Source organism: Podarcis melisellensis, assembly GCF_964234715.1.
Source record: "Podarcis melisellensis genome assembly, chromosome: 8".
Taxonomy (NCBI): Eukaryota; Metazoa; Chordata; class Lepidosauria; order Squamata; family Lacertidae; genus Podarcis; species Podarcis melisellensis.
The window spans coordinates 58,568,852-58,593,505 of record NC_138540.1 but is presented as its reverse complement, the minus strand read 5'-3'; the positions used below and the strand labels follow the sequence as shown (position 1 = coordinate 58,593,505).

The 24,654-nt window shown below is 46.2% G+C and overlaps 1 protein-coding gene across 16 annotated transcripts in view; it reads right to left on the bottom strand.

Annotated features, from left to right (window-relative positions):
- Nucleotides 1-24,654, bottom strand: part of MACF1 (microtubule actin crosslinking factor 1) — a 287,679-nt gene that overhangs the window by 95,897 nt on the left and 167,128 nt on the right. For 15 of the 16 annotated variants that reach the window (XM_081922848.1, XM_081922840.1, XM_081922836.1 and 12 more), the window contains 16 exons: nt 18,811-24,216; nt 17,323-17,472; nt 16,435-16,650; nt 15,025-15,174; nt 12,749-12,976; nt 9,613-9,762; nt 8,975-9,208; nt 8,525-8,737; nt 7,564-8,106; nt 6,615-6,791; nt 5,585-5,708; nt 5,089-5,297; nt 4,514-4,831; nt 3,405-3,574; nt 1,979-2,135; nt 587-704 (listed from right to left, as the gene is read on the bottom strand). In XM_081922848.1, coding sequence (XP_081778974.1) covers nt 587-704; nt 1,979-2,135; nt 3,405-3,574; nt 4,514-4,831; nt 5,089-5,297; nt 5,585-5,708; nt 6,615-6,791; nt 7,564-8,106; nt 8,525-8,737; nt 8,975-9,208; nt 9,613-9,762; nt 12,749-12,976; nt 15,025-15,174; nt 16,435-16,650; nt 17,323-17,472; nt 18,811-24,216 — 8,563 coding nt within the window. The remainder of the gene's footprint in view (nt 1-586; nt 705-1,978; nt 2,136-3,404; nt 3,575-4,513; nt 4,832-5,088; nt 5,298-5,584; nt 5,709-6,614; nt 6,792-7,563; nt 8,107-8,524; nt 8,738-8,974; nt 9,209-9,612; nt 9,763-12,748; nt 12,977-15,024; nt 15,175-16,434; nt 16,651-17,322; nt 17,473-18,810; nt 24,217-24,654) is intronic. The other variant, XM_081922839.1, reaches the window with a different exon arrangement.

Genomic DNA, 24,654 nt, shown 5'->3' with positions numbered 1-24,654 from the left:
TTATGTGCTGCAAAAATCCCTGGAATCATGAATGAAGAGCAGTATAAAAATCCCAAAATGAGTATAAATCAAATAAATAGAGCAACCTCCACTTACTTGGTGCCCTCCAGATGTTTTGGACTAAAATTCCTATCTGCCCCAGCTAGTATGGTGGGGGCTGATGGGAGTTGTAGTTCAAGACATCAGGAAGGCAACGGGTTGGTGAAGGCTGCTCTACTTGGAATAGAGAACTACAGCTGAAGTTTCAGGCAGAAATGGGTCTTCTTGAGATTCTTTGACAAAGGTAGCCTGGGGACTGAAGTGCTCCACCACATCGCCTCTGAGCATCAATGTGAACACAAAACAAGAATGCCAGAAATGGGCGAGATCTTCCAAGATCTTATGCAGAGTGCAGAAATGCTGAATCAGGCAAGCCTTATGGCTTATTCCCCAATCCACCCCCTGCCACACACCTCAAGTTTCTATGGTTTGGACAAATCAGCAACTGAAGTCAGGAAGGCTCCCAAAGTGGAGGAAGGACTGTGCTGTCTCTGTGGTCTCCAAACAGCTTTGAAGACATGTGCCCCTGTCTGTCTCTCTCACCCACCTGATTTGGACTGGGCATCAGGAGCTGTAATCTCAACTATCAGACTCTCCAAGGCCGTCCCCCTGCGATTGATCTCATCCACAAGAACTCCTTTCCCTGTCCATTCTTCCAAGATCACCTGTTAAGAGATCACAGTCAGGCATCAGAAGGTGGCCAAAGGCAAGTAGGGCATCCCAAGACTTGGCTGGCACTGGTGCACATTTATATCTGATCTATCCTCTTAATATCAAGTGAATACTTACAGCAGCTTATAAATTTGTAAGAACAACAAATTTGTAAGAACAACAAGAACAATAAATTTGTAAGAACAACAACATGGGAAACTATCAGAACAGATTTAAATAATGTAAAATGCCCAGCAAAACAAGTGTTTTTCAATGCCTGCCTAAGGCTGGGCAATCAAGGGACCAGATATGCTGTAATTTGGATGCCGCAACCCAAGAAAGACCTTTCTCTTATCCCTACCTACTAATGGGTGAAGGGGGAGCAGGAAACATAAAGAAGGGGTAGTTTTCTATGGAAGGAGGCAATTCCTGAAACACCATGCTGGGCCCCAGGGAAAGGTATCCTCCACCAGTTCCACTGCACAAAGTACTATTGGATGCAAAAATCCAACATCTGGAGAACTTCAGCTTCCATGTTTTCTTTCAGAACCCATAATGATGTGAAGACAGGCCTGAATAGATGGCCATAATCCTGCCAAGTCTCAACAGAAAAGCGGGGAGGGGCAGAGCAGCTTTTGCCAACCTGGTGGTCTCCAGATGTTTTGGATACTGACTCCCCTCAGTCCCAGCTGTCAGGTTGGGAAAGGGCAAGAAGAATTTCTAGTACTCAGGAACTGGAGCCTGGTGCTCTGCATATCTCTTTGCCTCAGGTCAACCTCAGAAGCAGAATATATTCAGAATATATTTCAGAGAAGTGTGACTAGCCCAAGGTCACCCAGCAGCTGCATGTGGAGGAGCGGAGACGCGAACCCGGTTCCCCAGATTATGAGACTACCGCTCTTAACCACTACACCACACTGGCTCTCACCACACCGCTCTGCATTCAGAGGCTACCTGATAGAACAAAAGACGAATATAATTTTAACAATGCCACAACCCAGATCTCAAGATTAATTTGGGGGGAGGTGCAGAATTGTGATTTGTTCGTTCACAGAGTACACCACAGCTCTAGCTATAGGAACCCGGGAAGACTAGAGAAAGCCTACAAGAGAGGGCCCCCCCCAAGAGCTTCCTGTATTTGTTGCAGTTTCAGAGGAAACTAGCCTCTATTCAGACCATCAACCCAGATGCAGTGAAGCTCTTCTGTTTATGCTGTTGTGATCTCCCTCCCTCAAGAGCACATCTTCCCTAGAAGGCTCTGGGACTCTCTCCTTCTTTCTCTGCCCACCTCAATTTGCTGCATCCGCTTCTCCAACTCGTGGGTGCCCAAAGAAGCCTCTGTGGCTGGGATAGTCGCCTCTGTTTCTTTCAGCCACTGCTTGGTGGATTCAACCAGTTTTCGGAATTCGTCCAACTGTTCTTGGCAGGAGGATGCGCCCTTCTCTCTGGGAAGTGGAGAGAAAGGAGGTAGGTAAAAAAGTGGGTCAGCTCTGCTAGCCCTTTTCCTAGCATGCATTCTATCAGATGAATTCTAAGTTGCCGAGAAGTCTGCAACCACAGCAGGCTCAACCTCAGCTCCTGCTCCCAAAATGTGTTAACATGGCCTGCCTTGCAGGGCTGCTGTGTAAGGAATTATGAGAAAAGTGCACTTAACACCTGCATATATGCCAAGTATTGTTACTGCTCCTTCTGCAACACTGGACCACCTATTTGGGACATTGTTGCTCAGTCCAATGGATTAAGGACTGAAAGGAAATATCAGCCTCTTCACGCTCTGTTCTTCGTTCCTGGCTGATCAGGCCCTAACAAGGTTATCCACCCACCACAGAAAAGTGAGCAGACATTTAGACCAATTTCTCCTGTTAAGTAAATTCTGCAAAGCCAACCACCACCTCCCAGTCATGCTGAGAAAACACTGAGGCAGAGATGGCCTACACCCTTCCCGAAACCTTCAAGTTATCAAAATGTCAGTTTATGACAGCTTTGTTCTTCAACCTTCTCTCTGCCTCTGTCTCTGGTGTGAGGTAAGTAGGTTTTAACTCACTACCACCAGCAGAGAAAGAAAATAAACTTGGTGTTCCCAGGAAAAGTATTGCCTTGACATGTCTTTGTCAGGCTGTGGCTTTAGACAGGGGGGTTCTCCATCTTTGTGGTCCCAAGGACACATCTGGAAGTCTAAGAAGCTATCACAGGCACGAGGAAACACTCATTCTATAGAAGAAAAACTGATGATGCTCAGACATCCTCTGCTCCAAAGAACAGACAACTCGCCCCCCCCCAAAAAAACCAGACAACTCCCTCCAAAACATGACCTCTGCAAAAAAGTCAAAGTAGCCCTCATTAAAAACAACAACAACGAAGGAGAACCAAGCTTTAGACTCATATTGGTTTTGACATTCCTTCTCTAACTGCTGTGAATTTCTATTGAGCAAAAATTCACGACTAAGCACCAGACACATTGTTTGGAAACCACACTGGCAGGAAAGAAATTAAGTTGTAAAAGGAGCTATATTACGAAGCTGGATCTTGGCTCCCTTCCAAACATGCCCTCCACCTCCGCAAAGGACAAGATGCAGGGCCACTTGCACTGTCTCTTGTGCATGTGGCACAACCCTCGGTCCTTCTGCATGCAGAGCAGATGCTCTACCCCTGAGCTGCAGAGCATCTGCTCATCACCACCATTGTATCACAGAGCAGCAAAGAGCACCCCTTACCGTTCCCTTGCTGCTTTCTGCAACTGCATGAAGTCTTTCCGCAAATTGTGCACCTTCTCCTGGTGTGAGGAGGAGCTTGCTGCTGCAAAACCACAAGAGCTCAGCTCCGTGGTCAGATGCTCCAATGTGTCCAAGTCCTCGTGGTGCTGCTTCATCTCAGAATTCAGTTCCTGGCAACAAAACAGGGGTGGATGCAATGTTGCCATTAGAAGAAAGAGCAGTGCCCAACACACAGGTCCAAGTGTATGGGACAAATTCACTACAGAAAGCTGCCAATGGAGACTGCACAGCTCATGTCAGCTCCTGGAAGCCATGTGTGACTGGGAGTGGTGTGGGGAGGCAGAAGGGATATGCGTGTGTGTGTGTGAAGAAATTTTATTCCGTTCATGCTGAAAGGCAATTCTACCAAATTTGCACTTCCCAAAACAACACACAAGCCAAAATGCAGCCATCCTTTGAAATTCACACTTCTCTAAATTTTGCAGTTAGCTAACCCAAGTGTTCAAATTGCATATACCAGGTAAAGTGTGCATTAAAAGGCTCCTATTAGTGAAAGTCAATTGTCAATATATGGTTTGATTGTACTGTTAGCCACTTTGAGCTTCCAACGAGGAAAGGTGGAGTATAGAACTTTTAAGTTAAGGGCAATTTGAAGGCCATATTCCCTCCTTGTTAACATTGCAGGGGCCACATGCTAGCAACGGGCAGGGCCAATGCAAAGGCAGCTGGGTGGATCCACCCCACTCTCCCTCACTTACACACCCACCCACATAAGAGACACCCACTTATTCACAAACTCCTTCCCTCCTCCATCTTGCTCTCTCACACACATTCTCCCCCAGCAATCAGGATTACAAACGAGCCCTCGTTTTCAGTGTTCAGTCTCTGAGCATGCTATATTCCCATGCATGTAAAACCTGCTTTATTCTGAGCCAGACCTTTGGTCCATCAAGTCCCCAAGGGCCTTTCCCAGCTTAGCACCTCAAAGTGCCAGGGACTGAACCTAGGCCCCTGTGCATACAATCCTGTGGCTCCACTCCTGAGCTATGCCTGCTCCCCCATCACTCCTCTCTGTCTCTCTCCACCACCATCATTCTGCAGCTTCTCACCTGGATCTGTTGGGAGAAGTGAGCAATGTCACGATCGGGCTGGTTTCCCGAGGCCAACAGCCGCATCCTGCTCTCCATGAACTGATGCAGTTTCTCAGAGAGGTGCTCATACTGCTCCACCTTGGGGAGGAGATCCTTCAAGGCGTCCTCCTTTTCCTGCTGCTGCCGGCAAAGGCTGCCAAAGCGCTCTGTCACCTCGACCAGCTTGCTCTGCAGAGCGGCAGCTGTGGCACTGTCGGCGGTCTCCATGAAGCGGGTCACCATCTCCCGGGTGGCTTCGAGGCTGCTCTTTTGCCTGGCGATGTCCTGCTTCAGCTTCTGTTAACGGACACACAAGGGCAGGCAGGCAGACATAAGGATTGGGGGGAAGGAATTCTTTTCACAGCCAACTGACCCAATCCTGAACTTCATTGTGAATTGGAACGCAACTCCCAGTTGGACTATGCATGTTTCTTGCTTTTGCAGTGCAGTTTTGGTGCATTCCAAAGTGTGCATAAAAATACTTTCGTCTATCCTGCACAGAAATATTCGGGAAGAAAACCATGGACAGAAAGCAAAGACAAACCCCGGCTTACCATGTTTGTGGCGAGAGTCTCCTGGATGGAGGTGGAGGAGAAAGCAGTCACGTCTTCCTTCTGGAGGTTCCTCTCTACCTCAGCCACGGACTGAAGGAGGCTCTCCAGCCCCTCCTGCACACTTTGGGACTGGGCAATGGACTTCTGCAAGAGGTCTGAGCGTTCTGCCATCTGACAGGATAGGTTCTGGAAACGGCTCACGAGGGAATCTGAGGGAGCACCAAATCCATTACAAACTGGGTGTGGAAAATTAAAATGGGTGGAGGGCTTCCAGTACAGTACCCCATAGATCGTGTGGGGTCCAGCTGCCACAAATCACTCAGCTGTGTAAAAGGCCAACTAAGGAGGCCGAGAAATGTTATTTCTCAGAGCTGGCCAGCCCAAGGCACTTTGGTGCTGGAGGTGGTGAACTCAAACAACACCTTCCCATTTCCAGAACCCCCCTGGGAAGTCCACAGAACAACAAGGGCCAGAAAGCAGCTCTTTCCATCCTTACCTGTGGTTTCCTGAATGCCTCTGTGATCAGGTAAGGGCGCTTCATGTATTTCCAAGAGGGACCGAGCTGCCTTCTCAAGCCTCTCTACAGGCACTTGGTGCTCTGCAAGGTCTTCCTGCAGGTGCTGTTGCAATTGACATGGCAGTGAGAGCAGAGCAGGAATTAGAGCAGGGACAGACATGAAGAATAACCTGCAGTTCTTTTATATCTCAATAAAACCTGGCTGTGGTTAGGGAAGGGCCATATGTCAATGGCAGGGCATCTGTTTTGCACATGGAAGGTCCTCAGGTCAATCTTGGGCATCTTCAGGTAGGGCTGGGAGAGACTCCTACCTGAAATCTTGGAGAGCTGCTGCCAGAGACCAACCAATGGTCTGACTCAATAGAACACAGCTTCCTATGTTCATAATATACTTAATCATCATGGACCCTCTATTTTTAACCATTATTGATCTTGCCAACTTTGATGGCAACTAACTGGGCCAAGCTTTTTGGGCGTAGGCAGTGCTTTACGGGCAGTGAACTGGTCATTGGTTATTGACATACGTTGGTCACGTTGCACTGATTTTTTTGTTGAATTGTTGCTGGGTGGGTTTAAATTGGTTTATTCCTGAATTGTAAGCTTTTATTTTGTTGATATCACTTTGTAAGTCACCCCGGGAAATATTTTCATTATGAGATGAATAAATGGAATGAATGGATGAATGAAATATTCAGTGTAGAGGAAAACGTACTTTGCACACGACTGTGCTCTTTTGGGGACTACACATTCTATGACTGAGATCAAGCAAGGCAGCATACTTGGCTTCCCCATGTGAGTGCCCTCTGAATGTTGTTGGACTACAACTCCCATTATCCTTGGCCACTGCCCATGCTGCCTGGGGCTGATGGAAATTGGAATCCAACAACATCTGGAGGATAGCAGTTTTGGTGAAGGCTGCCATATATGTAATGTACAACCCCATATGCTAACCCAGATTCCTAACAATTCCAAGACTAAGCCAGGGGAGCCATGAGCCCTGTTCACTTACTTTGGCACTGGCAAGCTGCCTCTGTAAAATGGCTGGATCTGAAGAAACAGGCTCTGACAGGAGAGTTGCCATAGCCTTTTCGCTCTCTTGTAGCCACGTCCGGAGAGATTCTGCTATGTCCTGGAACTGCTGAGAGCGATCCAGGAGCATACTCAGATGGGAACCAAGCGCAGTGCACTGCAAAAAAAGGAGACAATTGTCACAGATGATTCTGCGGTAAGTCTAAGGATACGGTGCAATAGCAAGGTTCAGGTTTTGCCCCACCCCACACAGATGGATAGCCAAGATGGCAACCATGGTCAGTTGTAGAGATCATAAGGGATTAGAAAGCTCACCTTCCAATTTCCCACAATCGGTAGCTTATAATTATATTTCTATCCCACCTTCTCTCCAAAGAGCTCAAGTGGCAGACATGGTTCTCCCCCTCCTATATTTTATCATCGTGTTAACTGTGGGTTAGGCTGAGCTAAGAGGCAGCGACTGGCCAAGGTCACCACATGGAGATTTGAACCCCCGGGCTCCCAGAACGTAGTCCAATACTCTGTCACTATGCTATACCAAGGCTATGTACAAATCATAAAAAAATCAACAACATGGGAGGCCCACATTAAGCTCCAGGAATGAAGTCATATCACAGTGGTTCCCAAAGTTCCCACCTTCCATGCTTTGCATTTAAAATTTTACTGCTATTTTATTTTTCATGCAAAATTCTTCTCAGAATTTTATTGTGTTCTTATCTTCCTTAGTGGGTTCTGCAAACTGCTCTTCTGAATAACATGTGTTTGTGTGTGTGTGTGTGTTTTAAAAAAGGTGGGGTAGGGGGCATTGGAGATGAGTTTATGGAACGGGGGGGGGGGGGTTGGCCCCAAACTTTTAGGAACCACTGTCCTATGGCCTGCTTGTTCTAGATCCAGAGGTCTACACCTTCTTTTTATCACTGTTCTTGTACCTTGGAATGAAGAGAACTGTATCGTTTGGTGGCATCGTCCAACTTGTTCTTCACTAGCACCCCAGTAGCTAAAACCTCAGGCCTTGGAGGCCCCCCAGCAGTCCCAGCTTCTGCCGCCACCTTCTCTGCATCCAGCACTTTCTGCCCGGACATTGTCACAAAGCGCAAATCCCCCTTGTGTGAGATTACATCTTCCGCAAAGCTGCTCTGCCGTTGGAGCAGGGGCTGAAGGGACTCGAGGCTGCCGTCTCCTGCACGCATCCTCTCCAGCTCTTGCTCGGCCTGCTCCAGCCAAGCCTCAAACTCCACATGGTCCCGGAGGAATTTCTGCAGCTCGTCCCGGAGCGCCTGTGATTGCTTGAGCCGCACCTCAGACTGAGACAAGGTGGTGGCATACTGTCCCTTCAGCTCCTCCAGCCTCCCCTGCAGCCTCTGCTTCTCCTCCGGGGAGAGATTGTGGCCTTGCTTGTCCAGGAAGGCCTGGGCTGACTGCGTAGCTAGAATGACTTCTTGTTGCTGAGAGAGAAGCTCTTGGTGGCGGACCTGGAACAACAGCAGCAAACAACCAGGCTGTAGTACATCTAAGTCCACACTGACTCCGTGAAATTAGAACCTGGTCCCTTTACAAGGCTAGGGAGGGAAACTGCAGCCACCTTCAAAAATGCAAAGCCTTCATACAGTTCTGCAATATCAAGTCCATAGGGCTAGCCCTACTGTTAGGCAGCATGAGGCAACTGCCACAGGTGGCAAATATTGGGGGACAGAAGGGACAGGCTTCCCTCCCTCAGCTGTTCTTTCTGACTATCCTGATTTTACCAACTTCTGCCAGAAGACAGAGCCTCCCCACAAAGGAATGGGGTCCTTGGGGATGAAAAAGGTTCCCCACTCCTGACTTTGAGCAAATGTGTTCTTAGCTTAGCTGATCTTTAACTCAACCCTCCATCCAGCAGACCCCACCAACCTTCAAGCTTTCATAGTGCAAAGTGAGATCTTCTTCAACTCTGTCCGCCTCCTTGAATCCACCATCAGGGTTATCTTGGACTCTTCCAGTCACTAGACCCACTCCGTGGTGTTCAGCTTCTGTGAGCTCCTTGGGCTGCTCTAGTGATGCCATCCAGTGCAGAAGAGATTCAATCTTACTCTTATTTTCTTCAAAGTCTTTGACAGCTCTAATCTGGAAACAGAGCAGAGTGCATAAGAAGCTGATAGATTACAAAGCACAGAATGGGTAAATATGGGCTAGAATTTTGATGTCAATAATGTCATGCAAATTTTTTTGCATGCCTCAGAAGGATCCTACTACAATTCTGAGAGCACTGGACAACACACAGCCTCTTATAAGTTTACTCAACTCCCTCCTTATGGGAAGGAGGGATCTTCCACATCAGCTCCAGGTTGTGTGGTGCTGTACCTTTTCTGTTTGCTGTTGCACCACAGTGCTCACAGCACTCTCTAGCTCCTTCTGCGCCGCCTCCGTCCTCTCTTGCAGGGACTGGTACTGCTCCTTGGCCTGGCAGAGCCTTTCCTGCAGGGATGCCAGTTCCTTGGGGTCCAGCTTGGTCCGATTCTCCTCCAGGAACTCCTCTGTCGCTTTCAAGACACCGGCAAAAGAGGCTGCTCGGCTGTGCAGGCTTCTCTGCAAGTCCTAATGGCAGAAATCAAAAGAGCAGCAAAGAGAGTGACCATCTCTGGCATAACTGTAAGCTGGTATTCACAGACTTGTAATGATGCTGAGTTCTTGAGGCAAGAGGCCACTGATTTCTGAGCAGAGAATATAAAAAGTTTGCTTTTTATATATGGTGCACCTACTCTGCCCTAGGATTACCGGCTTGAGGGGTGTGTTACAAATGAAACAAAGCAAATAAACAAGCCACACGCCTTGCATTGTAACAAAGACAGAACAAAACATGTGTGCAGATGCTGGAGTGTGAAAAGAAGAAACACCCAGCAACCCAGCCTGGTCACAAGATGTGTTTTGCCACCTGGCCTACCAGCTCCATCAAGGGAAACACAGTGCAGTGGTCCAGCTTCCTGTAATTGTGTTCTCACCTTAACGTCACTCTGGCTCTGTTGCAGTACAGAGAGGTCCCCTTCCCTCGCTGCTCTCTGTGGATCCACCAGTCTGTGCTCAGCCTGGTTCATCCAGGTGCACAACTCCTCCAGTTTCTGGCTGCGTATTGCCTGCTGTTCTTGAAGTGTCTGTTTAGATTTTGGATTGTTTAACAAAAACAAAGCACCTGTTAATGCCTGTCAATTCAACTGCTAAAACCACAAATGCAAGCCAAACAAGTTGCAAAACAGAAAGCACTTAAGCAGATGCAGTCAATGGCTCGCAAGAGGCATCGTCTCTCTCTCACACACTCTCTTGCTTCACCCTCTACTTTTGCTCTAGACGGTCATTTAGGTCCATTGTCTGGCACATCAAAGTGTATATGGTTTAAAATGGAGTCATTTGCCATCTAGGTTCTTTCATCGGCCTTTAATTCCCACTCTTATTCCCATATAGCAGCCCACTTATCAAGGACTGATGTTGACATGATGGCTTTTTCCTTGAAAGATGACTTATCAGAGGGAAAATGGATGGCAAAATCTGTGTGGCTCTTGCAGGAAAATTGGAGGAAGGAAGAATCTGGTCTTCTCCTTGAAAACCTTTCCTGCAAATTTCTTTCTTTTTTTTTTTTTTTTTGCTTTCCAATGTAACACTTTTCATGCCTTTTTCTCCCACTGAGGGGTGGAGGGAAACACATTCACTGAACCCAAACATAAATCATTTCCATGGAGGCAGTTATTCTGGCTTATGCTGTCAGGGCTAGAAAGCAATTAACCCAACTTTTGCTTGAAGCCCTGTTTTTGCATCCCAGTCTCAAGAACAAAAGATACCTGGGGAATAACAAGCTGTGCTAAATGACCTTGCACAACTGCTATAAACCAAAAAAATGTTATTTCTGGGAACAGTGGGAGAGATAAAGAGAGACAGAGTGAGTGTGAGTGAATTTTGGACACTGCACCAAACCAAGTCCCAGATTATCCTCTTGGGAGTCCTGCAAATAGGGCGTCATTGAGCATGATGTGTGACCCTGGGCCATCCTTCTTTCAACCAGTGTGCAATTTGTCTTTCCCTTGGTGCCTTACGATCAAAACATACAAACTTCTGCCAAATGAAAAACAGGGCTTTTTTTGTTCATTTTCAGACATTCCTTAAGCCAAATAACAGAAGCAGTTTGAGGAGGAGGAGAGGGGAAAAGAGCACTGCTAAAAAAGCACTCTTCAGCAGCATAACAAGATCTTCTCGCATTAGGGATGGGAGCACACTGAATCTGAAAAGGCAAAGCAAAACGGTTAATACACACAAACACACATACACAAAAAGAAGAGAGGCAGAATAGGCACACATTACAAGGGGACAATTGTTAAACAAAACCTTGCTTGTATTAGTGTCTGAAGGAAAAAGAGAGGCAGGGGCATGCAGTTATGGGGGCTGCAAAAGCACACCTTTATTGAGCATCCTTGTGTGCACTTCTTAAGGGCCAAAGTGGATGCGTTGCTGAACTCAGAAGCATAGAAGGGTCTTAGTAGCAGATATTCTTCCTGTTCTTAGAATATTCACTCTACATTCTCTAGATCAGTGGAGGGCAGAATTCAAGCTTGCTGAATCTATTTTGTGCTTTGCTAGAACCCAAAGATCCACCAACTGGAGCCTGAAAGTATCTCTGATGTGGGTTCTAAACACCAGAACTGAGCTGAGCTCACAATCCTTCCAAATTATATTTATGCTTCCTAAGGATAGTCTTCTAAAAAAAAGGGCAGGAGTAAGCAATGGTAGACTGGACCTGCTGGGTAGATCTTTGGATGATCTGCAATGGATTGGCAAGGATTTCTGCTCCTAATTATTTAACAATAATTAGGCTGCTAAAGTGAGGAAAGCTTGAGGGTAACCAAGAATGTGTTTATATCTGCTGGTAAAAGTACACAGAGGGCAAGTGCACCCGGCACCTTTAAAACACCAGTGTGCATATCAAATCCCCATTCCTTAAATATAAGACAGAACAGGGGCTGGAATGGTAACTATGTTTGCAGAGACTGTACTGACATTTCCCAAAAGACTTTCTCCAGTCTGAGAAAACTCAGAGGAGCAACCGGTGGGGGGGGGGGAGGTGGTTTTGATTAAACTGCAGCCCTGAGTGGGCCTTGCGTGCAACTGTGTATTCTGCACTATTTCCACCATGTTCATGCATTGTGTCAAGTCCTAAACCAGGGATAGGTAATGGTGATCCCCTTTGACCAGCAGGTTGGAACCACTCAAAATTTAAACAGTTACCAAAAGCAAGCACTGCTTGCAAAGGTTCTCCCTTTGTACCCACAGATTTTCTTGACACACCTGAAATCAGATGATGGAGGTGAGAGAAAAGTGGGCATGGCTGGAGGAAAACAGATTTGCAGGCCAAAGGTTCCGCCTACGTGCCACAAACCATAACATACAAACCAGCACTCCTGGTTTGTTCCTCTACTAACAAAGCTTGGTACTCAGTCCCTTGGCTTACTAAGTGTGACTTGTTTGGAGATAAATAAGCCACGAGCAGCATTTTGCACAACACATTAAAGCAGGGCTCATGGTTTGTTGCTCCTGACTCAACAAAGTAAGGAGCGCAGTAGACTCTGCAGCATAAACTAGCAGGCTGCTTGTTCATGCGCAAAATTGGACCACTGTGCCTGTTGCACTCATACTGTGCATCTGCACAACTATTACAGCTAAAAACCACAGATAGCAACAAGTCCCCCATACCCTGGGCTAACACTTGAGTCACAAATGTGTTGCTTTTAATGCTCCGCTTTCTCCCCTCTTGCTCCATCCAGGACATTACTTTAGCCTTCCTTATTGAGATTCAGCCCCACCACTATGACAGAAACCAGCTTAACTGGTGTCCCCCATTGTCCTTAGAACAGTCACCTATTTGGAGTCCTGACTCACTCTGTGAAAGGGAGGATGGAAGGAGAGATACACAGAAATGAGGCATCTCTCTGCTTTGAAGCAGCAGCTGACGCACTCTATGATGCCACAACTTAATTGCAAAAGGATGCATACAGAAACTGTAGGAAGGGCAGCTTGGTTAAAGAGGAAAAGACACACATCCTGCTCCTTGTTAAATATGACACAGCAAAGAGGTTGCCACTCCACCACTGTCACCTGATCTGTCTGCTCCGCTTGCTGGAGACAGACCTGAAGGACCTCTGCCCGGGTGGCCAGCCTCTCTGAAAGTTCCCGGAAGGATGTCTGTAGCTCGTTCAGCAGCCTCAACAGCTGCCTGCTTTGCTCCGGGGACAAGTCTTGAGCGTGCTCAGAAATGAAGAACTGAATGTCAAGGGCTGTTGCATCAAGCTGAGCTTTGGTATCTGCAAGGGGCCTTTTCAGCTCCTGGTCATGTCAAGAGAGGGGAAGAGGGAGAAAATGTAGCCACTCTGAGACTTCAGTCACCCGCAGGATACCTTTGCAAGCTTCACCTGCTTGAATGACCAAGTGACCAGAGACTTTAAAACAAAAGAGGCTTAATGGTCCTTCATCGGGGCAGGAAGCTTTCTCCGATAGCCTGAAATTGACACACTTAGAGCTAGGGAGAAGGGCAGAGAAATAGCTCAGAGCCAGTCTGAATTCATTCTCTGCCCCTCTGTCTCTCACACACCATGAATTTGTGAGTGGATGAAGGTGAAGCACCTAAGGATGGGTCAGTCTGTCAATTTCAGTTTCTCTCAGTTTCTTATTTTTCCCATTCACATTTTTGCACCGGATTGTGTGTGGTTTTTAAGTCCTAATGAAAATTAAACAGCATTTTAGCATACACTTCAATTACACACATTTTTGTTATGTAATTTTGCCCAATAAACATATTTTTGCAGGCCATTTCCCCCTTATATAAAGCATTTTAATGTGTTATTTTCATTAATATATGCATTTATGTATGCATTCCCCTAGTATATGCATTTCTGTACTAATTATTTGCTTGGAAAGGAACACAAAATTCGGAGAAGTGTGAATTTCAGTTCACATATTGTTTCAGGACATGCATAACTGGTAGGTTCACCTTTAAATGAGAACTGAAATCAAATTTTCCCACACAACTTTAGAGACACCCCAGGGTGCAAAGTCTTTCTCCCTGGGAACCTAATGTGGAATTGCAGCCTGATGCAGAAGTCTTGGTTTGCTTCTCAAATGCTCTCCTTACATTTGTTATATCTTAAAATATACATTACAACTACACCCTAAGACTTCAGGGTGTAGTCTGGTTTCCCTTCCCATCCCAAAGAAACTAAACCCCGCCCACCCTTCCCTGGGGAGCTTCCCATCACCCAGAAAAACAAAAAATGCCTGGCAATGTTACATTCTAAGTCAAACCAACGTTGGCTGGGGCTGATGGGAGTTGTAGTCTGAAACATTTGGAGGGCACCAGATTGGCAAAGGCTGTTCTAAGTGGGAAGGAATTGGCTGGCAGGTCATATAGCTTAAGGTCTGGCTTCCCAGTCATATTATCTTGGGAGGAGCCAGTTGCAAACTCAGGCATGCCACACACCCACAAAAAGCTCTCAAGAGCTCCAGGCAGAGAAGAGGAAATATTTGTTTTTTTCAAATGCCAGATCATAAAACTACACAATTCATAGCCATAAATGGTTATAACTTACAACACTCACAGTGCTGCACAAACGGTTGTGATGTCTACTGGCGCAAAATGCATGGGTGATGCTAATTGCCATCACAGATCCATTTTTAGATCATAATGCAGACCCCCCCCCTGCATGGTGTGTGTGGGGGGGTGGAGCTTTGTCTAGACAAGCAAGGAGTCTCCACTAAGCAGAGTTCTTGAATCTTGCCAAAAGTTGTGGGGTGGTGGAAAAAACAGGAGTGAAAGGAGGACAACTCAGGGCAATGAAAGAAAAGTGGAGGGAAGAAAAAAGAGGCCTACCAGCCTCAGTCTGGCCCTCCTAATTCATCCACCAGAATTTCCATAAAGGCAACCTTTGGTGGTCAGGATGCTGGCTAGCAACTAGCAGGAAATGGCTACCACCATAACAGCCCTGTTTGTGAAATACCCTGAAGCATCTGGCTCCATAAGGGAGCAACACTCTCAACCAGACAGACCAATGATCCAATACAGCAGGGCTATTCTCATGTGGCTAACTGTTGTTTCCAGAGCTGGAAAGGTCCCAGAATGAGTTTGTAAATACTGAGGACAACTTCCTAAACATATGCCTTTTTACAAATATTGAGTAGCTGATAGGATAATTGCATTCATGGTTGAAATGAAGTGAGCCAAGGCAGAAGGCCCAAAGTGACTGGTCCCAAGGGTGCTCTCAGCAGAGAGTATAGATCCCCTAGTTAGCATGCGGACAACCAGGAACTCCCAGCCCCCTCCGTGGGAAGTTGCCACCCTCCCAGTCAGGCTTAGCCTGTGACGTTGCTATGGCAACTACCTTGTAGCTCTGGAGGCAGGAATTCAAGCTGCTGGCATCAGTTTTAGTGTGGGACTCTAGATGGTTGAGTAACTCTGTGGTGTCAGACGCCCAGCTCAGCAGCTCCTGGAGCCTGCCCTGCAGCTTCCCATGCTGTGCTAGGATTTCAGCCTCAAAATGAAACAACAACAGAGAAATAATAATTAAAACCAGAATAGGAACAAAAGGGCAAACCAAGGTCAGCCAAAGATGCCAAACCTTAACAAATATTGGCATTTTAGCTGACAGGCGCATAACTCTGGCCTATTCTTGAAGCAAAAGTGTCTCCACAAGGTGACTCTGCTCTCAAGATCCATGTGGTAGGAGAGCTCTTGTGAATGGGCTCACATATAGCAGCAGTAGCAGTAGCTGCTTTTTAAACAATGTTTGCCACGGGGGGGGGGGGCAATAAAGGAAGTCTTTTTCAGTACGCAAAAAAATCCTATTGCTGCATGAGGAGTCACTGTGCAAGAGAACAGAGAAAAGAAAAACTAAGGGGGGAAATTATGCACAGATGAATATTCCCCCACAAAAACTGTCACATGGAGTGGTCACTGAAACTCAGATGCACACACTCCACACAGGCAGTGTTCAGAGGTGGGACAATGTACGGTTGAGGCCCAGGACATCACTTAATTATTTGGCATTTCCCCCAAATCATCTGCTGGCCACAAAGAGAACAAGAACAGGATGCTAGAATAGATGGGTGTAGGCGTGATCTAGCAGGCCTGTTCTTATATTCTTATGCTGTTAATGGCACGTTAAGGACAAACAGGGGTTAGAAAGTTGATGTGAGTATTAATCTGATTTTAGTCTACTGTGAATAATGGTTGATTTTTCTTACTGATAATTTTATTGTTTATCATTTTGTAGATCACTTTGAGGTCTATTTTTACTATCAAGTGGTATATAAATTTTGTGAAATGTATGAATAAAACAAACTTCCACTTATGCAGTGGGGGGGGGGCATTCAGACATGAGACCTTTGCAGCTCCATTTTGCTTGCATACAATGGCCCATTTTCTACCCCTTCTAGGAAAAATATGGGTTGCTTCCAGACAGGAATTTAATATTGTAAAAAAGGTTGTTCGGATATTGCAACAGGATTCTTTTTTAACACTGTATTTTCCCCAGAAAGTGCAGATCCAGATTAAATGGGGGAAAAGACAGGCTGGCATTTTGATGCCAATGATGTTGTGTGGATGCTGCAAAAAGAACAACTCCTGCATGCGCGAGGAGCAGTCACCCCACAATAAACACCCGCCTGGAAGGACCCTGGAAGGGTGGGTCCTGTGCTTCCCAGAACATTCCTTTTCCATAGAATCGGCAAGCACCTTCTTTGAACCAACATGGAGCCTCCTTGGCAAAGGAAGGCCGTAAGGAGTGCAGTACCTTTTCTGCTTCTGTCGCAGCACGAAGGTTCAGTAGCCAAGAGTCCAGAGCCTCGCTGACGGAGCCAAAAGACTTCTGAAGGTTCTTGGCATCTTTCTCCAAAGCCTTCAGTAATTGCTCAGGGACTCCCCAGGGAGGGTTGGATATAATCCCTTTCACTGCCTCCAGCTCCTGATTCATTGGAGCCGACAAGTTCCTCAGCTCTGCGTCCAAGGCCTAAGGGGCAAAAGGGTACCTATAAGCAGACATCTAAGCAAGACAAATGGTCCTGCCAAGGCTGGAACGAACTTGAGCCTCACACTCCCCCTGTCTGCTGTTAAGGATTCTCAACTCTTTTCAGGTCATGGTAATCCTGTCCAAGCAGCAGAACCCAAGAAGCTCTTGTACATGTGTCATCGTCCAAACATGAAGCAAGATTTGGTCCAAATAGTTCAATCCAGTACGAGTAAAAAACAAACAAAAAATTGTAATCTGGTTTAAGGGTGTAGACGAGGGTTCAATTCTCACAATGGCCCTGAACTCCCTTCTACAGCTTTCGGCATGCGTGCACACACACAATACTCTCTCAGCCTCATTCGCCTAGTGTGATCTACATCACAGGGGTAGATCAGACCAAAGGCTAAAAAGTACTTTGCAAAACTACAGAGGATGTGAAAAGAATGAACAGCAACAGTAACTCATCTGATCGAGTGGACTGTAGTCCACAAAAGCTTACACCTTAACAAATGTGTTAGCCTTTTGAGGTGCCACAAGACTCTTCAGAAGTCCCTGAGAAGCTTACAGGCAGAGCTTACAGGGAACAAAGGTGCTCTCCTGTGAATTGCCATAATGGCCAGCCCACTGGGGAAAGTGACCTTTAGGTGTGAAAACCAAAGCCACTCCTCTTACCTCAGCCTGGCGAAGCAGTTCCCGCAGTGCTGCTGAACTCAGATCTGCAACTTGAACCCGCTGGATGCGCATCTCAATGTCACGCACTCTGGACAGGAGCACAACCAATTTCTCATCATAGCTGAGGCAAAGCTGTTTGCTGTGTGGAGCCTATGGAGTCGGAGGCATTAAAACACAGGTTTTAGACAGGATAGGAGAGATATACAGATAAAGCACAACAATCTTGGACTTTTCTATTTGCATGGTTCTAGCTTATTTCATCTAAAAAATGCATTTCTTTTGGGGCCAGATTTCATTTTTTAATAAAATATTAATTTCTAAAAAGATTGTAAGGTTTCCCTGGTAGTGATCTTCTTGAGACTCTCTCCCAGGAGGGACTCACCAGTCTACCTGGCTATCAACCTTCCAACATCTGGTTAAGAAATCCTTACATTTGGCACCAAATGCTTTCTGGCAGGACCATATCCACTCAAGACCGCCTGATACAAGCAAGCACCTCATGACACCAACAGGGCACCTGACACCAGGTTTCAGCTGAATGCCTAGAGGTTGTAGTGTGGCCAGAAACAGCTGCAGAGGCCTGACTGGGCTGCCTGGTGGGCCTAAATTGGCCTGCAGACTTGAGGTTCCCCACCCCTGACTTTCAGGCTGTATTTCAGGGGCAGCCAACTGCCATAATCTCTGAGCATTGGCCATACTGGTTTGGGTTGATGGAAGTTGGAGTCTAAAACATCTGGAGGGTACCCTATTCCCCCACCCACTATATCACATATATTGGGCATGTAACTTCCTCTTCCTTGTACTCTTAGGGGGCAAGTCAAGCTCCAAATTATGATGGGGAAAGAGGCACCTCTTCACCTGCCCCTCGTCCCTGAAGCTGGCCAACTGTAAAGGAAGACATAGGCAGGGCTGCACCAAAGGGAAGGGGGCCTGGTTTAGCTTGCTCCTTCACTGCTGACTACCTGGCCTCCAGAGCAGTGGTGTAGTGGTAGAATTTGGAGTGCATCATGGCAGCCCCAAAGAGCCATCCATGCCCAAGTCATCAATATATACTAAGCTTCAGCAAAAAATAAAATCAAAATCAAAATCCAGAAGCTGAAATGCAACTGTTAGCATTTAACCAGGAATGCAAATCACCTCGGCAAAAGGGAAAATGCCACAATTTCAACTGCTTGCATGAAGTCAAAAGAAAGAAGCATTTAGCCTCTTGCTTATTTTTTCTCATGTTCTTGACTTCCTCTATGTTTATCTGTCACAAACCTGAAAGCCTCATTAGTGCCTCATTTACTCACCAGAGTGAGGAGGCTCCATAAATTATCCTGGTGTTCTGGTAGATGCTGTTGCTGCTCTGAGAGAGTCCCAGAGGTGCACTCACCTGTGTCCCCCAACCCACCCTACACCACTGCTCAAGAGATATGCTTTCATTTCAGCTGTCCAGCTACCTTCACAATATGAATAAATGTCTCTGAGATTAATAAGTCCATCTACCTTGGCAAGTTTGGGGGCATCTTGGCATCTCTCTTCCCCACTGCCTTCAACCACACAGGTGGGTTCATCAGCATCCTTGCTTTCTCTGGTCATTTTTGAGGTTTCAGTGTCTTGCACAGGTGCTTTTCGCCTAGAAATATCCCTCTTGCTTTCTGGAAACTCTTGGTCTTGCAGCATCTGTGCCTCTGGCTCCATTTTCTTGTCTCCCATAGCACCAATGTGCCACATCTCTTCTGCTTCTGCATCCACAGGCACTCCTTTGGCAATGACACTTCCACAGTTTCTAGTTAGCTCCTGGACAGCATCCTCTTGTCTGAGCAAAGGCACAGAATGATAATGACTTATCTTGTCCTCTAGGATCTCTGTGTTTTGCACGGGTTCTGTCTTGAGTGCAGAAGGCCCTGAGGATTCTGTGCCATCTACCTTAGTAGTAACATTAGCTTTTTGGACCTTTGAGATAATTGGTTCTTTGGCCTTTTCTTGAGATACACTTTCTTCCAGATTATCTACCTCTACCAAGGAATCTTGGTAAATTCTAGTCTCTTGCTCTGTTAACTCTCTGGGTGAATCTGTCTTTGGGGTAACATTCACTTTCTGATCATCTGTGATGTTCGCTTTAATTCTGTCTTGCTTGTTCTCTTTTCCAAATGCCTGTGGATCTAGTCTCTCAACCTCCACTTGTTCTATTGTGGTCTGGCTGCTGGTCACCCTGTCAGATATATTATCCTGGAATGATTCTAGAACCCCAGAGGCCAACTCCTCCTTGATCCTTCTCATCAAAGTTTCCTTGGAATCCGGGGTAGGAGGGGATGGCCTTTCTTGAGAAGAGCCACACACCCTAAGTGGTTCTGCTGGGGCAGCAGACTGCTTTTTATTCTTTTTTGTTTTCTTCTTCTTGGTGCTTTTTAAGTCAATACTTTCTGAAGTGAGAAGATCTGAGGGTTTTAATTGAGATCCAGGGCTTGGTAGTTCAGTCTTGATGTCCACACACAGCAGCTCATCAGAGGCCTGTTTCTTGGGCTCTACAACTGTAGGAAGTCCTTCAGAATTTATGAAATCATTTTCTTCCTCTGTCTGACCTACAGAACTGAGTTTCTTGGGTGCTGACACCTCCAGAGGTTCCAACTGTACGATACCCTGAGCTTTCTTCTGGAGGACAATGGCTGCAGCATCACTCTCTTCCTGAGTAAATCTCTTATCTTGTTCCTGGTCCCCATTAATTGTCTGGTTCATCATCACATTCATCCCAAACTTCTCCTCCTGAGACATAATTCCTTCCAATTTCTTTTCAATCACCTGATCATTTCCTCCTTGCTTTTCCAATTCGCCTTTCTGGAGTTCTTTCCCTCTCAACTTGCTTTTCCTCCTAATATTTTTTTTCTGGGCTTTAACTTTCAGGGCATCAGCTGGGTCTAACATATAGGCAAGCTCAGGTGCCAGCCTGCCTTCTGCTAAAAGCTGACTAGCCAAACTATCCAGTGCAGAAGGAAAAGGAAAGGAGGCTGGCACTGATTCAACCACTTCTTTTGCCATCTCTTGAATCCCTTTTGAAGAGTTGTTAGTGGCATCACCAGTTAGGCTGCTCTCCATAGCTGAAGGCAATGGAGTCTCTTTCTCATCATGATTCTCAGCAGCATATTCACAAAAGCCTAACACTTCAGACATGGAGGTCCCATTTTGCAGCAACAGCTGAGGCTGCTGATCTTCACGTTCTTCCAGGTTTTCACATTCAGATCTATCATTGCTTATTGGAAGACTTTCTTTAACTGTGCTGGCTAACTCCTCACTGACTAAGCCCCTCTCAACGGCCTCTTTTAACGTCACTCGTTCTCCACTCTTAGTACCAATAATTCCTCCAGCCAAGAGCTGATTAACAGCAATGACTTTAGCTGTATCTTTATCCAGCACTTCTCGCTCCAAAGCAGATGCCAGTGTCAACCTTTGGCAAGTCGAAGTCTCCATGATGCCACCTGTGTCTGCTTGAGCCTGCAACAACCTCAATGCAAGCATGGGGTCTACCTTGCCAAGCTTAACTGCTTGTGGATATGAGAGTACATTCCCAGTCACTTCATCTTTGAGGTCTCGAAATGGAACAACTTCCAAGTATCTCTGCCCTGACTCAATGTCAATTTTGCTTTTCCTGACCAGTTCTGGATAGGAGACCAACCTACAGCTCTCTGGATCAATTATTGCATGCTTCATTTCAGAGGATGCAATGGCCTTTTCCATAACTGCTTTGGGCAAGAGTCCTTCCTTCACAGCTTTAGCCAATATAATCTTCTGGCCAGAAACAGGGTCAAATATGCTTCCAGTTGAGGCTAGTATTTCTTGAACATTGTTTTGAAAATCTGAGCTGACTAATCCCAGGGATATGGCTTGAGGCAAGGGCATAGGTTCCTTTGTTTCTGGATGAATGTACTGGTGCAAGCATATACTTTCTGCCTTTCTGAGATCTTCATAGAAGCCTTGGTCAATCAATCCATGTTCCACAGCATCCTCCACAGAAAGTCTCAAGCCTGTCTTGTGGTGAATAATCCCTCCATCAGCTATCTGCTTGGTCAGGAGTTGGAATGCTTTCTCCTTGGTGATAAAGCCCTTTTCCACAACCTGGGTGATTGTCAAAGGTTCTTTAGTTTTAGGATCTAAGATGCCTCCTATTTCAGCCTGCAAAGTGATTAGCTTCTCTTTGGTTGCATCCTCAGCACCTTTCCCCTTAGATGCTTTCTCTAGTTTCTTAAGATCTTCTTGGGTAGATTGCTGTATGAGGCCATGGTTAGAAGCCAATGTGACTGACATTTTCTTGCCACGCTTGAAGTCAACAATCCCACCGGTAACAACTTGCCCTTCTAGGATTCGTGCAGCGGTTTCTTTGTCCAACAGACCAACCTCAGATGCATCCTTGATGGAGAGAATGGTTTTTCGAAGTGGATCTATAACACCACTTATGGCTTGATCAGATGCTAGCACCTTCTGCATAAGTTTCTCATCCATCAGTCCTTCACCAATTACTTCTTCGGTGGTTAGTGATTCACAGGTCTCAGCATCAAAGAAGCCACTGAATATTTTCATCTTGTCCATCAGTTTGATGGCTGTATGGCTGGGTACAACTCCACAAGCAATGGACTCATCTAGGAGCATCTTCTTCCCTGTCTGTTCATGAATTATGCCACCATCCTGAAGCTGCATCAGCAATATTTTAAGGGTGTTGTCTTCTCCCAAGTCTGTCGACAGTTTTGGTGATGCAGTTTGATGGAAATGATCCATTTTTCCTTCCGTACTCAGCTGTTCTTCCATAATATGGTCATCTGTAGATTTCCCTTCAGCTTGACTTTCAACTGATTCATTTCTCACTTTTCTAATACTTAGCCAGTTCACAGAGTCAGTACCTGCTGCATCTTCTGCTGCAAGAGTGACATTTTCAATAGCATTTTCCTTCAAATTTTGAGATTCCTCTAGTTTCTCCAAATCAACAGTGGATATAACGGTTTCTTTTTCAACAGGATATATTTCAACACCAGTCTCCCACTCTTTGAAAACCATCTCTTCTGCCTGCATTTTTGAAAACGTAACATTTTCCCACGAGACCTCCACATTTGTGGATTCCATTACAAAGCTGGAGTCCTTGATGGATTTGGACTCTGGCAGTTCAATTTCATCCCTGCTCTGGTTTGTCGTCAGGTTTTGCTCTCTTCTGGACTCATCCATTTCACTTTTAAGGTCTCCCACAGGATCCACTTCCATCTCTGGCATCTTTACATTCACACATTCTATTTCTTTCACTGGAAGTTTTCCAATTTCTATTTCAAGTGTTTTGTTAGATGGACAAATTTCTGAGGGCATATATCCTTCAAGCTCTTCTTTGGACACAGATAAATTTAATTCAAATTTCTTCAAAGCGAATTCATTATGGGCTTTAGTAACCACAGTTATTGTCTTCCCGTCCTCAAAATCATCCCATTGTTGGGGTTGGCTTTCACTAGTTTTTAAGGGATGGGCATTTGATCCATTATCTTGAGCTGCAACAAGCATTTCAGCAAGGTTATTTAACTCCCCATCTACAAGCAGCAATTTTTGGCCATTGCTGATGTTGACATAGCTGTGAGTCATCAAATGAAACAATGTCCTTTCTTCACAGCTTCTTAGTGGACATTTGCTTTGGTTCTTAAGGTCCCCTGGGCTATCTGAGAGGGGGATACTCCTTTCCTGCCTGCTTGGAGAATCTGCAAGGGGCATGTTTGGCATGACATCAGGAAGGTGGATAGATTTTAGTTTCTCGATGGCATCTTTCTCCAGAATCCCACATTCAGCAGCCTTCTCCCAGGTCAGGATCTCTCTGGTTTGGGGTATGAAAAGTGCCTCAATGTGTTGCCGTTTGCTTAGAATCTTATGGGCTAGCTCAGAAGACAAGATGCCCTGCTCCAGGGCATCTGTAACAGGGAGAATCTCACCTGACTTGGGCTGCAGAAGACCCATAAATGACCAAAGGGATTCTAGAATCACTACAGCAATTCTTGATGCTACTAAGTCTTTCCTCACTGCTTCATCCAGTGAAAGCCTGTCTCCTGTAACCGTATCTATAATGCCACCTGTCTGCAGCTGTCGGACCAGAAGGGCACAAGCCAGATCTTGGTCAATCAGATTATGTCTTATGGCTTCATCCACAGTCAGCCGGTGGCCGCTTTTGGGGTCCACAATGCCACCAGCAAAGAGCTGTGCTTCCAGCAACCTCACAGTCACCTGCTTCTCTATTAGCCCTTCCTGAACTGCACGGAAGATGCTCACTTTTCGGCCTGAAGTTAAGCTCACCATCCCACCTGCCAGCTGTTTCACTGGGAGCAGCCTCAATCCTGTCTCCTGGTGAAGGATGCACTGCTCCATCAGGTTGCTCAAGCTAATTTTCTTGGCTGAATTGGGGTCAATCAAGTCCTTGCAAGACCTCAGACGGGAAACCAACTTCCCATGAAGGTGGGTGGTAATGCTTCCTCTTTGAAGAGCCTCTTCTAAGCTGATCCTGCCTTGGCTGGATGAGTCTATAAACCCACCAGTGAGAATCTGCACTTCTGCGATTTTCAGCCCAACGCTTTCACTGATGGTTCTATCTTCCATTGCAGCCACAAGTGGAAGAAACTGCTTCCCTTTGGCATCTGTGTTGTCTACCAGCTGGACGGCACTCTGCAGTTCCTCCAGTAGCTTGTAGATCCTGTCGTTTATGATGCCTCGTGCCAGGCCTTCTGCCAAAAGGAGCTTTTCACTGGTATTGGGAACCACAAGGCCAGTTGTGATCACCTGGGCTTCCAGCAGTATAAGGCCTGTTTCTTGGTCTAGGAGACCTTTTTGCATGGCCCCCCAAACAGAAAAGACTTCCATCGTGCCAAGGTCCAGCACTCCTGCCACAGTCTCAATTCCCTAAAGAGAGGGAGGGGGGAGGGGAGAAAGAGGGGAAAAAGTTCAAGAACAGAGAAGCCACTATGAAGGTGTTTGTTAACTATAAAGCACCCCCAAGTCCAATGATGTCTCAGTCTTTTAAGGTACTAGAGAGCAGATTCCCCAATGGATAAGGATTTTTCTTGTACGATTTTGGTTTCGGAAGTTGTTTGGAGCTCAATCTAGCCAGCCATAAGTGGCTACTCTGAGACATTTCGGACACCCATGAAGAGGAGCAAAGCAGCCAAAGCAGTGAGATGGACCAAGTGGCCAGGATGTTCCACATAAAGATACAAAGACAGATGGGGAAAGAGAGAGAGTGCCATGCACTCACCACCCTTTGGCATTTATATATGCAGAAAGAGAGACAGGTTGCACAGAAGAGCCACAAGACAAGGTCACCAACAGGAAGCAAAGGGA